The sequence below is a fragment of the Alternaria viburni genome (genome assembly GCF_023758015.1).
Source record: "Alternaria viburni strain BMP 2772 chromosome Unknown scaffold_4, whole genome shotgun sequence".
Lineage (NCBI taxonomy): Eukaryota > Fungi > Ascomycota > Dothideomycetes > Pleosporales > Pleosporaceae > Alternaria > Alternaria viburni.
This window is the reverse complement of record NW_026055773.1, coordinates 195,898-209,926: the sequence shown is the minus strand read 5'-3', so window position 1 is coordinate 209,926 and position 14,029 is coordinate 195,898. Positions and strand designations below refer to the sequence as shown.

General features: G+C 53.5%; 4 protein-coding genes across 4 annotated transcripts; 2 read left to right on the top strand and 2 right to left on the bottom strand.

The window, feature by feature from the left end:
* Positions 1-3,194: 3,194 nt before the first annotated feature.
* SYB1 (SNAP receptor, synaptobrevin) lies at positions 3,195-3,869 on the bottom strand (the record flags this gene model as incomplete). The annotated part of the gene is made up of 3 exons (XM_049351226.1): positions 3,195-3,217; positions 3,270-3,501; positions 3,756-3,869. The coding sequence occupies 3 exons, from the start codon at positions 3,867-3,869 to the stop codon at positions 3,195-3,197; spliced, it is 369 nt and encodes a 122-aa protein (XP_049213864.1).
* A 1,342-nt stretch (positions 3,870-5,211) lies between these two features.
* On the top strand, positions 5,212-6,616 carry J4E79_002325 (uncharacterized protein; the record flags this gene model as incomplete). The annotated part of the gene is made up of 2 exons (XM_049351225.1): positions 5,212-5,302; positions 5,355-6,616. 2 exons carry the CDS (start codon positions 5,212-5,214, stop codon positions 6,614-6,616), a joined length of 1,353 nt encoding a protein of 450 aa, XP_049213863.1.
* A 473-nt stretch (positions 6,617-7,089) lies between these two features.
* J4E79_002324 (uncharacterized protein) lies at positions 7,090-8,965 on the top strand (the record flags this gene model as incomplete). The annotated part of the gene is made up of 4 exons (XM_049351224.1): positions 7,090-7,132; positions 7,189-8,451; positions 8,500-8,657; positions 8,708-8,965. The coding sequence occupies 4 exons, from the start codon at positions 7,090-7,092 to the stop codon at positions 8,963-8,965; spliced, it is 1,722 nt and encodes a 573-aa protein (XP_049213862.1).
* A 2,571-nt stretch (positions 8,966-11,536) lies between these two features.
* J4E79_002323 (uncharacterized protein) lies at positions 11,537-13,602 on the bottom strand (the record flags this gene model as incomplete). The annotated part of the gene is made up of 2 exons (XM_049351223.1): positions 11,537-12,938; positions 12,998-13,602. 2 exons carry the CDS (start codon positions 13,600-13,602, stop codon positions 11,537-11,539), a joined length of 2,007 nt encoding a protein of 668 aa, XP_049213861.1.
* Positions 13,603-14,029: the final 427 nt, after the last annotated feature.

The following is a 14,029-nucleotide window of genomic DNA, read 5'->3' as shown; positions in this document are numbered from 1 at the left end:
TCTCAACCAATGCATACACTGCTCACCCCGGATCCGACAATCGCTACCACCACTTGGAGAGTAACCAAAGCATGCTGTCCGGATACATCGCTCAGCCATATCCACTTCAGTGACCAGCCTCCGCAGGTATCTGCCTACCGTCCAGCTCATAATTACTCGTCGTTCCAGGAAGCTCGCCTGGACCTCTATACGCCCCTTGACTAGACTCCCACATACTACGGGTGTTATATTTCGCATCGGTATCTCCTGTTGGCAGGTCCTGGGATGGACTTTGTCGTCGCTTGCGCAAGATCCAGCCGAGCCACAAGGCAAGACCGAAAAGTGCTACAGCTCCTAAAACTGCACCCACTCCTATGCCTGCTTTGGCGCCTGTGGAGAGACCACCTGCACTATTAGAAGGTGAGGCTGTGTTTGCTGCTGCTGGAGGGATACTGGGTTCGGGTGTCGAGGTCATGTCGGTCACCGAGGAGTTCGTTGGTGAAGGGGATTGAGTTGATGGGGTGGTCGACGATGTGGAAGGTGTTGGCGGCGGAATTGACAATGATGGGGCAAGCTGCTCTATATCGTAACAGAAGCAGCCCTGAGAACCACACGCTACTACCTTTCCAGGCTGATCACAGCACCTATTTGTCTTATTAGTAAGATCTCGCCTCGGACGTATGCGATCATACGCTGCCTATGTGTTTTTGATCAGGATGGGTAACCGAATGACAGAGCTTACATTTGATTATTTCCATGATCAGTAGGATACCAATTCTGGAACGCCAAAGGACAATTGGTTTCGCAAACCCAGCCATACTTCAGGAAACCAGCAGGTAGATTGAGATTACCGTCTATACCATAACATTGGCTGTCCTTGGAATCTGTGCAGGTAGCGTATGCACATAATTCTTTGACGTTCGCGCAGTTCGTTTTGCCTTCTCCTATGAACGTAAGGCCGGTTACACAATTTGCCATCGCAGCAAGTCGGTTTGCGATATCCTTTGCACGCAGGCTGAGGGAAAACAGAAGAATAAAGTGGGAGTGTACTGCGCGAAGACCATCTTGCAGGCTCTGGCGTACATGAGATCAGCCTTGGGCAGTGTTGTGTAGAGCGCCTTACGCAGATCAGTCTTGAACGAGGTGGTCAAAAAGCAGTATGACGGTGAACACGGGATAGAGAGCTCAATCGGCCTATAGCAATGGGGTTGCCTATTGACACGGCCCTACGTGGCTGTCTCAGCCTTGTGCTAAAGTCGAAAGCCTGTCAGCATGCGAACGCCACAGACTTTGATCTATCCAACCATCTGCTGAGATTTTCAATGTATTGGTGATGTATTGTTGGTTCCTCCTGTTACCAAACCCTGGGACATATCAACCGCGCATCTGCATCGTCTACGCAAGACCCAACCCCAAAAGCGCCACTACTCCCAAAACCACACCTACACCTACGCCTACTGTGGAGCCCGCAGACGGCCCAGTACTAGAAGGCAAGACCGCATCTGTTCCAGTCGTCGGGCCATCAGTTGTAGATGTCGTGATCGAGTCGGCCACCGAGGAGCTCGCCGGTGACGTAGAAGGCGCTAGTGACGAAAGCGGTGGCGATGACGGGGCGACGTCGTCGACATCGGTACAGGTACAGTTTGGTCGACACACGACCACCATTCCAGGGTCGTCGCAACAACTATTTCTCGCGTTAATGCGATTTCGAACTAGGAAGGCTGCGAATGCATGCCGCTCAGTTGGCTTTTGATCTAACCCGGGTATGTAATTAAATAGCAGAGCTTACAAAGCAGTATTCCCCTGCGCAAGAGGATAATCAGGATCCCATGCCAAAGGACAATTGGTGTAGCAGTTGTAGGAGTAAGACGGGTAATTGGTTTGTAGACCGAGACGAGCGTCTAGACCGTAACATTGTGCCGAGTTAAAAGGATCGGAGCAGAGAGCGTATGCACAGGTTCCCTGGACGTTGTTGCAATTCGATTGGCCTTCGAGTGCAAGGCTAAGACCGCTTGTACAGTTCGCCATTCGAGGTAAGTCGAGTTGCGGGACCTTGTTTGTGTGCAGAAGACTGATTGTTTCTAAGAAGTGTATATCCAAATTAGGAAGACGGAGATGTGCTTCACGCGTGGGGAGGCGAGGAGTTGGAAGAGTAGTTAAAGGTATAGGAAGATGACAGAAGGACGTGAGAGTGAACTGCTCGAATACCATCTGACAGGCTTAAGTATTGTTCCAAGGGAGTGCGTTTATTTTCACGCGGCGTATGGTGGCGTACATGAGTTCAACCTTGAGAATTATAGTGTAGAGCGCCTTACGCATATGGCTCTTGAACAAGGACGTCGCAAAGCAGCGTGACGGTGAACTCGGCATGAAAATGCCGGATCGGAGCTCAGTCGGCCTATAGCAAGGGGATCGCCTACCGACATAGCCGTGTGTGTGTGGTTGGCCTGATACTACTGTCCATAGTTTACTCAAGGCCGAGTTTGAATGTCAGCAGACTACTGCCCCAGACCTGAATCTATGCAACCATCCCTGGGACGATCTGATGTATTTGGGGTATATTGCTGGTGTTCATCGAGAACGTCCTCAGCCCCATGAGCTAATGGCGTATCTAGTCGGGTGGTACGGCGGTTGCCGCAGTCACCCCGCTCAAGAATAGGATATGATGACGGTGTTCGTTGTACAGAGTGTTGTTGGAACGCTCTTTACCGAGTATACTGCGTGATCAGTCTAGTCTTTGTTTGGACGGTGCTTAAGTAACAGCTCTTTCAGGTTGTTCTCAAACTATGACCCACCTCCCTATTCACTCCTATATTCTTCACGCAGCAGTACACAATCAAGGCATAAGATGTAAATTGACTATAGACATGCAAGACAGCAACTCACAATGCATAAAACTCCATTTGCTCGTCTGACGACCATGCTGGGGGAACTGGGCTCTCGTTGGATATTCGTAGCGGTTGGCAGAGTTCGTTCCATGCAAAGGAGCTTATCCGTGAGTGCAGCACAGCACGACCGTCTGAATGCAAAGAAAGACAAGAAACAGATCTGATCCATCGCTCCGTGTTCGCCGTGACACACATCCTACAGTGAGACCGCTGTCGTTGATCGTAGTGCAACTCGTAGCCATTCTCCTCCGTCCCCCAATGGCTGTGCAACCTCCCCCGTCCGCGCTATTATTAATGTACTGGTTCGTGGTATCTCGTGGGTGTGGTTTAGTTCTTTTGCGTGGCAACGACTGTGTGTGTTAGCCATGGGAAGCTTATAGTTGTCTACGAGGGACGGCTTACCAGAAGGAACGATAATGACGATGAGCAGGATGATGATGCCCACAATGAGGCACATGCGCATCTTCATGTCCTTCCACCACATCTGCTTGCGCACACGGTTGGCGCCCCTTCGGAAGCCCTGGGCGGACACGGCGAGGTTATCGGTCTTGTCCTGTAGCGAGTCTAGACGGGCTCCTCGCTCTGAGACCTTGTTGATGTTGTCCCGCATGATGCCAACGGTGCTGTCGATTTCCTGAGATGCGAGTCAGCACGAGCTCATACATGTTGTAAGCTTCTTCGGACCGCGCCTTTGCGCATGTATGTACGTTTGCACATGCGCGCAAAGCCAGTGGGAAGGTGCAACGAGGATGCGAAGCAGTCTGGTCACTATCGCATCGCTGACGCAAGCTCTCTGCCGGCCACTGCGGCTCGACCATAGGTGCCTTGCGAGGATGCGACAAACGACACAGCGCTCGACCCGCACGCAAAAGAAAAAGAACTACATACCGCTTGGAGCGCAGCTGTGCGGTGGTTGCCATTTTGGCCCTGGCCGCCCTGCTGGCCACCGGCGCCGCCGCTGGGGATGTAGGGATCGTACGGGGGCTCTTCGCGGCTCGACATGGTTGGAGATGGAGTGTGCTGGAGATTCCGGGTAGCGTGCGACTTGCGTAGGCTTCAAGAGGTGGTGGTGATGGATAGGTGTGGGTGGTGAGGTGGTGTCTGGAGGATGGAGATGGTGGTGCGGTTGCCCAGAGGAAGACCAAGAGTCCGCTCAGCCCGGATGGCGAACGAGCGCAATGTGTCAGCTCCGTTTGAGCAGTGAGGCTGATGTTTGCGTGAAACCTGGCGCAACAACACGGAATTTTAATCTGTGAATGCCAATATGTCTGCGCAGTGTGCACAGTCGAGTCAACAGCGAATTTGATGTTCCAACGGTTATGACGGTATTCTATTCAAGTTGATGCGATCGCTGCCGTGCCTGCTTCCGGCCCCCATCTGGATCTGGGCGGCCCAGCCTGCGCCACTGCACGTGACGAACACCAGCCTCGCGATTACGACACTCTGGCTATGAGGCAACAGGTGCTGCACGATCCGCCATCGGTCCGTCTACACGCTCGAAAACTTCACAAGATAAATTCCGCCTGTCCTCAACCTGTCGTCCATGGCCTATGAAAGTAAAGACGGGCCCGTCGTCTGAGCCTCGATGTTACGAGGCCAATCTTATTGCTTACCAGACTTCCGCCCGCAGCTGCGGCGTGGCAACACGGCAATACGAGACATGCGACGAGAACAAAGACGGACCGGATTTTGACAAGACAATTACACTAAACGTAGTGTGTAGTTGGCGCTTCGTCATCACTGTCGTCGCCGCCCAGCCAGACACCCGCATCGCCGCGTTTCTGCGCAGCAAACTGAACCGACAGGCGTCTTCGTCAACGAGACACATTATGCAGCAGAAGCATCGTGCATTGTCGTCAATAGAGTGTGCCTGCGTCGCTAGCCTATCAGGGCGAGAGGCATCCCCAGGCCTCACGCAGGCCAGGCGCCGTTTGTACCTGGCAAGTGGGTCTGATCGCCGCCAAGACGCGTGTCCAATGTCTTGAGTCTCGGTGTCTGCTACCCATTCGCCGCTCAGGAGTTCGCGCAACGCTTGCTCCACCGCCAGCTTCCTGTTTCTTGTTCCCTTCTCTTCGAACACACTCGCTGCACCGCTTCCTAATCGATAGACACCTCTAATCCCGTGTCGACCGCCGTGCCGTACGCGCCCCTGATCCCCGTCGCTCCTTTCATACCACCCGTCAATCAACCCGACACTCTCTACGATACCCCACGTCAGAGCCAAGCCGCCTGCTGGCCTGAAAGCTTGATCATTTCAACACTACTCCCTTCGCGACACTGCGCAGTGCGTCTCCAAGCCTGGCGCTGGACCCTGGCTGCAACTGCCGACTAGACCCGACCCAACATGAAGCTCACCTCTGCCCTCGGCGCCCTTGGCGCCTCGAACCTGTTGTTCGCAAGTGTGGGCGCGGTCGACCTGGATATTAGCTCCCCAGGTGCGACTTCCTCAAGTCCGACGCCAGCAAGCATACGTACTGACATGTACAGACTCCATCAAGCAGACCGCCAAGTCACTCTCCGCGAACTTGCGCAAGTACTACACCGGTGACAACCCAGGCGACACACCAGGCAATCTTCCAGATCCATACTACTGGTGGGAATGTGGTGCCATGTTCAATGCCTTCGTTGACTACTGGTACTACACGGGTGATGATCAGTATAACAAAATCACCACCCAGGCTCTAGAAGCCCAGATCGGAGTGAACGCCAACTACATGCCTGATAACCAGACCAAGACGCTCGGAAACGATGACCAAGCTTTCTGGGGCATGGCCGCCATGACGGCTGCAGAGAACAAGTTCCCTGATCTTCCCGATGGCAAGCCTTCTTGGCTGTCTCTTGCACAGGCCGTCTTCAACACCCAATACAAGCGCTGGGACATGTCGACTTGCGGTGGTGGTTTGAGGTGGCAGATCTTCAGCTTCAACCAAGGTTACAACTACAAGAACACCATTTCGAACGGATGTTTCTTCAACATCGCCTCGCGACTTTACAAATACCTCGGTAACCAAACCTACGCTGACTGGGCTGAGAAGGCTTGGGAGTGGGAACTTTCGGTAGGACTCATGAGCCCGGACTACCACTACTACGATGGAACCGACGACACGCAGAACTGCTCAACCATCAACCATATCCAGTGGACGTACAATGCTGGCATTCACATGGCCGGTGCTGCCGCCATGTGGAACGTGTCACAGGACGAAAAATGGAAGACGCGTGTCCAGGGCGTCATTGACGGAATCGACGTTTTCTTCAAGGACAAGGTCATGTCTGAAGTCGCCTGCGAGAACAATGGCAAGTGTGACGTAGATCAGCGTTCCTTCAAGGCCTATCTTGCACGTTCCATGGCATACACAGCCAGTGTCGCACCTTGGTCCCGCGAACAGATTGACCCTTACCTCCAGGCATCCGCTCAGGCCGCGGCGAAGCAGTGCAACGGAGGTGATCAACAGACTTCCTGTGGGCTCAAGTGGACCACAAATGGAGTGAACGACGGCAGCTTCGGTGTTGGCGAGCAGATGGCAGCCATGGAAGTCGTACAGGCGCTGCTCTACCCGTCTACCAGCGGTCCCGCGACTGCTGAGAAGGGCGGTATCTCCAAGAGCAACCCCGACGCTGGCAACGATGATAAGAGTGACGATCCTATCAAGTTTGATGTCGTGACCACTGGCGACAAGGCCGGTGCTAGCATCCTGACCATCCTCGTGTTGGTTTCCATTGTCGTCGGCGCCTGGTGGATGGTGTCATAGTTCTTATATCCGTCTTCATTTTGTATATCAGAGCGCACTTGGGACTATACTAGATCTTTCTGTTTTTCTTCATCGTCATTTTCCTTGGGCGCGATCGGGTTGCGGGCGCGTGTCGTACTATAGCCAATATTGACGTAATTTACATCAAAGCCGTAAAGCACGTGTACTCTGACTCGTGAACCCAAGTAGCATTCTGGCAGTCTGTACTTCCCTAGGCAACCCAAGGTTCACTTTTTTCTTGGTGAGAGAACCTTGGAACCAGCCACGGCTCGGCTAATACCACGCTAGTGGCCCGTGCGTACGAAAGCTGCGCCCGACTCCTCTTTCCTTCTTCGCGCGACAAAGATCTCTGCACACGACACACACCACCCGCGCACTCGACTCAACGGCGCCCTACTCGCTTTCTTGTCGCTCATCAACCTTGCTGTCCCAATTCATCCCTGAAACTAACCACCTGGTCGCGCGCATTTCCGATGGCCGCTCCCCCCGATCTCAACGCCATCCTGGCGGCGCTCGGTATGTCGCTCACACTCTCACCACGCCCACGACGTTTGTACTGACTGCCCTTGTAGCTGCTGGACGTCCCTCGACGACCCCATCGCAGACGCCCCAGCAGCCTCCCCAGGCGCAACATCCCCCTCCCCAAGGCCTTCCCCCAGGCTTCCCAGGCGCAATGCCCACTGCCACCCCGCCCGCCATGCCTGGATACAACTTCCCTCCTCCCACACACTCTGGCAGTCTTGATCTCAGCGCTATCAAGCCCGTAAGCTCCGGCTCAGTTAGCATCCAGGATGCGCTGGCCAAGGCGCGCGGCTTTGCGGCTCAGAAGGGCCTTGCACACGAAGCGCGTCCAGGTATACCTGAGTCTTGGTCTGGTTATGGTGTCCCAGCGCAAACTTACACAGCTCCAGCTTATCAAGAAGACCCGCGACTAAGCGGACGCCAGCCCTACCGACGTTCTCGGTCGCGCTCGCGGTCCCCAGCGCGCCGAGAACCCGTGCGTGAAAGCTACAACCCATACCGCGATGAGCGTCGTGATGAGCGCCGAGGTGGCTATGGACGTGAACGTGATCGCTCTCCTCCTAGGCGTGACACCTTCTCTCCTTCGCAGCAGTACGGGCAGGCACGTTCGCCCCCTGCTAATGACAACTCTGAGGTGATTCTCATTGACTCTTCGTTGGTTGGCCTTGTCATTGGACGTCAAGGTGAGAGTCTCCGCCGCATTGAACAAGAATCTCAAACCCGCATTCAATTCATCAACGGCCCCGAGGCTGGACCTCAGCGCGAGTGTCGTATAACCGGTAGCCCGGGTGCTCGTATCAGTGCTAAGCGCGAGATCAACCGCATCATCGAAGAAAATGGCGGCAATCCTGCTCGTGAGACTGGCCGCAATGCCCGACCCGCCGCTAAAATGGTTGGCCAGCAACAGCCCGCTCTTCGTGAGGGTGAACAGTCGTCGCAAATTATGGTGCCTGATCGTACTGTTGGTCTCATCATCGGCCGTGGCGGTGAGACTATCCGTGATCTGCAAGAGCGCAGTGGCTGCCACGTCAACATTGTCGGTGAAAACAAGAGCGTGAATGGTCTGCGACCTGTGAACCTCATCGGAAGTCCCACTGCTGCCGCACATGCCAAGGAGCTCATCATGGAGATTGTCGACAGTGACACTAAGCAAATGGAAGGTGGCGGTGCCGCCGCGCCGCCGCAGCAAGCATTCACCAGGCGTGATAACTTTGATCCCTACGGTGGAGCTGCTGCTGGAGGCGCTGGAGCTGGCAAGATCAATGATAGCATTCATGTTCCCTCTGATGCTGTTGGCATGATTATTGGCAAAGGTAATATCGCTTTGCACATGTTGTGGTTGTCTTATTAACGATTTATAGGTGGTGAAACTATCAAGTCTATGCAATCAGAGACTGGTTGCAAGATCAACGTATCGCAAGCTTCTGGCGCAGACATTGAGCGCGAGATTGGTCTTGTCGGAACCCGTCAAGCCATTGACGATGCTAAGCGAGCTATCTGGGAAAAGGTCGACCAAGTGGTAAGTTTGTTTGCTGCATGACGTACTACACGGATGCTAATATCATGTAGCGAGAGAAGAACAACTCACGACGACGTGACAACGGAAACAACGACAATGGATACTCACACCAGCAGACACCTTCATATGGACAACCCGCCGCGGCCGCGCAACCTCCTCAAGCAGCTGCACCCGATGCAGGTGGTGCTGCTTCTGCTGACCCATACGCTGTCTACGGCGGCTACCAAAACTACCTTGCAATGTGGTATGCGTCCATCGCCCAGCAACAACAGGGCGGTCAAGGAGCCCAAGGCCCTCCCGGCGCATAAGCGTCGCTTAGTTGCCGTGACCGATGCACATTTTGCTGAACCTTCGCCGAATGCTGCCCTGTTTGCATGACCCGAATGCTTGGAACTTTGCTGCGCCTGGCATGATATCCACTCGATGACCCTGGACTATCTTCGAAATCTTCTTCTTGACTTGCGCGTAGCCGGCCTCGCCTTGTTGCTTGCATTACTATGCGCTGAGTGCTGCTCCTCCGTCGAGAAGCTTCTGGAGCTTGGGGCTGTTCAACGACAATGGCCACGACTCACTCTTGTCATCGCTTGTCGCCTGCATTGTGTGAGCTGATCCTCGCTTTCGACTATGCTCTTTTCAAGGATGATCTTCCTGCAAACCCCCTCACGTCCGCGCAACAAAGTCGACAACTGATTGTTCACTTTACGCTTGCTATCTCTTGATCGATAAGCCATAATTCGGTCTGTTCGAGCTATCAGACCAGATTTGCCCCGTCTTTGTCTGCATGTCTATCATGGTCTGGTAATCGGCATAGACCTCGTCATCGATCGACATTGTCTGCGAGGACTCTCAACACCACCAAAAAAGCGTCACTTTGTTCTTCATGCATATATTTTCGCGCACATACAAAATCTGGACCTCCACCTGCCTCGGTTGGCACTGAAGTTTGGGTTTTAATAGTCGCGTTAATGAACGTTGCAACTTTGAGATCATCTTTTGTATAGTAGTTTATTTCGGATCATGGCTTTTAGATGCTGTGGCTCAATCACAAAATTAATTCCGTCACATATGTTTCTGGTGCCTGTGATATTTTGAGTGTTGTGCATGAGTGAGACTTACACCGGTGCAGTGCATTCAGGCGCACTACGCATTTGAGAAGACGCTGACAGGTCAGGTAGAAGAGCTGAAGCATGTCGAGGCCGGGCTGCTAGCTGGATGGCAAACTGCGCGAGCGCTTCTGACATGAACGGTGACGGACTGATGATGTGACGATGCAACGGCACACGATCCGAGCATGGAGTGTCGTCATTGGATCTTCTTTATCATGACTCTTCGCAAAGACGCGGCTACAGTGAACATGACCGAACACGACTAGCAACTGACAACACACGACTTTCCGGGCGTAACGATGACCCTACACAGCTCATTCGCTGCTTACGACAGTCGATTTTCGACCCAAAAATTGCATGTCAAAGTAAGGAGTTGGGTGAGCCATCGAAAATCTCGTACACGCGACTTGTTTATGTAGAGGGACAATTCCCAGTAATCAGGCTACTTTGCATAATTTAAAAACCAAACTACCCTTCCGTGCAAAAGTTGCTGCAGGAATGAGCAGCCTCAAAGCGATGTGTCTTCACGGCAACTCAATCTACATATGATCACACACCATAACCTACCAGACGACTAGAAACAGTACATCAGCAAAAACATGTCTGAATCTTAGAGCCATGCGTAAGCACCCGCTATAACCCAATCCTCTTTTCACACGTCATCTGGGCACTTAGATATCCCACCTGAGCAAGTCGGCGAACTACCTACCACCACACCCTCTCGTAGATAGACGGCACACGGTGGACTACGGGCGAGTATCGCAACCTTAGCCAACAGCCAACGAGGCAAGACGCCGCGAGCCTATTCTATGAACTCGCCCGTCGTCCATGCCGCCCAACGTTGAGTTATTTCCCAGCCACTCACACATCAGCGACTAACATGCATATCGCACCTGCTACATCTAAATCATACGCTTCACGGGAGGCATTTAAATACATGGACCGTGAATGGCTGTGTCTAGAAATCAGAGTTTGGCTACAACGCCAAAGCCATGAGTGCCCCTCGGGATTGGCGCTACTAAGCGGCCATTTGCTGCTTTCATTGATCTGCTGTGGCGTTGGGCCGGGGCATGCGCGTCATCATGTTCCCGTCCGGGTAGTGTGATTGCTCGAGTGGGGTTGGGCCTCACCGTCGGTTAAAGGAGTAAGAGGCCTGGGGAAGGCGAGCAGTGGGGAAGGTTTGTGTTGCATGATGGGTAAATGGGTGAGTTGGGGGATGTGAACAGGACCTCAAGTAAAATAGGACCCATGGCGATTTGGCGGCCAGTGGAGGGAGGTGGATTTGCGTGGATCTGGAGTCGGTTGTGAGTATCGTGGCGTTGTTGGGTTATTGGCACAACAACGGTCGTTAGTTACCTCACTAGTAACTTTGTTGACACCGAGAAAGTGCGTCTTGTCTAGGCAGACACAATGGTGAAAGAAATATGATGGGTCCGCCCTACAGTAGACTAGCACACGCGTGTCGCAATACCTATGTAATTTGCGGGATGCATAGAACATTCGTTTTTAGTGACCTACCCTTATTCCGGTGACGACAAGAGTCTCACGAGCTGTATTGCGGGACATGATGTTTGTAAGACGAAGTGATGACGCACCACTGTCCCGTGACGAAGTGAAACAGATGCGGGAAGCTTCACAAGCAAAGGGCACGATAAGCGAAGAGTACTGAAAATGCATTTGAAATCACGCGAGGCTGTAAGCAAGAGCACACGCGAAGTATCATACAGAAACGGGGTGGGGAATCGACACAGGCCTGAACAAAGCGCGATATACTCAAGCTCGCTCACTGCTCACAATGGTAGGTCCATCATCGTCTCTACGTCGAGAGGTGCGATCAGGACCCTGACCACGACCTCCTCCTCCTCTCCCCCGCCAAGGCATGCCTCCTCCGCCTCCGCCTCCACCACCTCGTTTCGACCTCCCATCTTGTCCACCGCCACCACGTCCGCGGCCAACTTGGAATTGTATCCTAGTGAGCGGCTGTTCGACCCAGTCAACGCCCTTCAGACCCAAGTTCTGCTTCTCCCAATCACTGAGCTTCCAAGCTTGGTAGAGACCCATCAGTCGTTGTTGGTCTATTTCTTCCTTTCCGGGACCGACCGTTCGTGTCAACTTGATACCCCGTAGTTCTGGTACCCATGCTTTGATGTATTCGCCGTGTTTGTCGTAGTCGAGTGCTTGCTTGACGGGGTTGAAGACGCGGCCTTGCCGTGGGTCGTTGCCGACACCGGCGACGTATTGCCAATTGCCCCAGTTACTAGCGGGGTCGTAGTCCACGAGGAAGCATTCGTACCACTCGGCTCCGACTCTCCAATCTATGTTCAGGTGTGACGACAGGAAAGAGGCGACGTTTTGCCGCGCGCGGTTCGACGTGTACCCGGTGACGAAGAGTTCGCGGTTGGACGCGTCGATGAGACCGACTCCAGTGCGTCCAGAACGGAACCGTTGGAAAGATTCAAGCGTCTTGGCTGGATCGTCCCCAGCACCACCAGACTTGTCTAGTCGTTTCCACTTCTTTGTTTGCGACTCTCCCTTGTTGCCTTTGGTACCGCGATCTTGGATGCCGTATAGACTGAACATCTTATGTCCAAACTTTCTCATGCAAAGTCGCATGTAGTCTCTCCATAACAGCTCGAAACGTACTGCTGCTGTTCCGGCATTCTCACCCTTTCCGTAGCCAGCTATCTTTTCGCCAGGGCCTCGCCCTTCCTCAAAATCGAGCATCGCCCAATGGACCTGCCTGGCGGTGATGTGACCTTGAGCAAGGTAGGCTGAAAGCTTAGTGCTGAAATCAAGACCAAGCATGCCATTTCTTGTCTCCTTGTACGAGCTCATAGCCCCAGAGCTGATGAGGTGGTTTATGCGATTCAGACCAGCAGTTTCTCCTCCTGAGAAAGGATGCGCTGACTGAGCATCGGTGGGCCATTGTGGTGGCCAGGTCAGGGTATATGTCTTGTCGTGCTCAAGTGGAGACATCAACACTTTCTTCAGCTTTTCCAAAGACGAAGGTATGGTAAATGGTTGTTTCTGGGGTGGTATGCTCGGCGGTAGCGGTGGAAGTTGAGACGGCGTGGGTAGAGTTTGGCGAGGTCGGTCGCGCAATGGTTCGAGTCCTTTCCGGAATGAGGTATATACATTTGGTAGGTCGGAGATCTTGTCGTAAGGTAAATCGCGACTGTCGCGCGTTAGCATACTCTCCCAGACGCAGAGACAAACGTTTCAGGCAAAACTTACTCGTCTATGTAGTACTTCTCGTCGGCCCAGGCCTTGAAATCTACTCCATGCTCTTCTGCGAGTTTCTTTACGCTGTCCACTTCCTTCTTCTCTTCTGTGTTGTCGTCGGCGGTCATCCAGATGCCGCTAATCTTGCCCTCGTGCTCGCCTTTGGCATACCAGTCGAGTATGTCGGAAACCACCTCAGGCGTTCTGCCCACGCGCATCTCCAATCCAGAGCCGCAGTTCAGCCCCGCGATCTTTTCCTTGAGATCCCACACGCCATCCGCTATGAATTGCACGCGATGAGGTCCTGTCCGCCATACTTTGGCCACCTCACTGCGCGCCTCAGGATACGGGCTTTTGTCGGTTGGGGAGGAGAGGAAGCCGGACACTTCGATTTGGTTGGCGGGAAAAACGTATACGGGTAAGAGGTGCGTAAAGTTTGCGCCGCCGTGTTCCGAGGTCAACGAGTCATCGCGGTGCCGTCTGTCACCATTTGGAGAGTTTCTCGCAGAAGTTGGGCGCGCGGCGTGGAGGGAGGCGGCATGGAAGGCAGGATTGTCTGAAAGGCGGACGTCGCGACTGAGTACATAGAGCAAGATGCGAGGAATGCGGCTGGACATAATCGGAGGCTCGTCGTCGGCAGCACTAAAATTGCGAGTGCAACAATCGGAACAAACAAATAAATCGCAGGTGTTGCACGGCGGCCAGGAGCAACTACGTCGTAACATCAAGGTCACGATTCATAGAAGACCTGGTAGTGGAGAGTCGGGAGCATTGCGGTGCCGCAGGCGAAAGAGAAGCTTCAGGGCCTGTGGGACGTCATGACCCTATGAAGGCGACAATGGGGCTCTCACCGAAATTTCTAGGGCACGAGGCCGCTGGACACTAAAAGGTGCCCTAAATGTCATCTGTCAGCCATATCAGGTATTCTCCACCGGAAGGGGTACAGATGGTCGAAACTGAGGAGATCCGGTTCAAGATTGGTGATGCTTGCTGCAGCATCGCCAACCAGGATTATGACGTGAGGGACGGCCTAGCGCGCCGCCA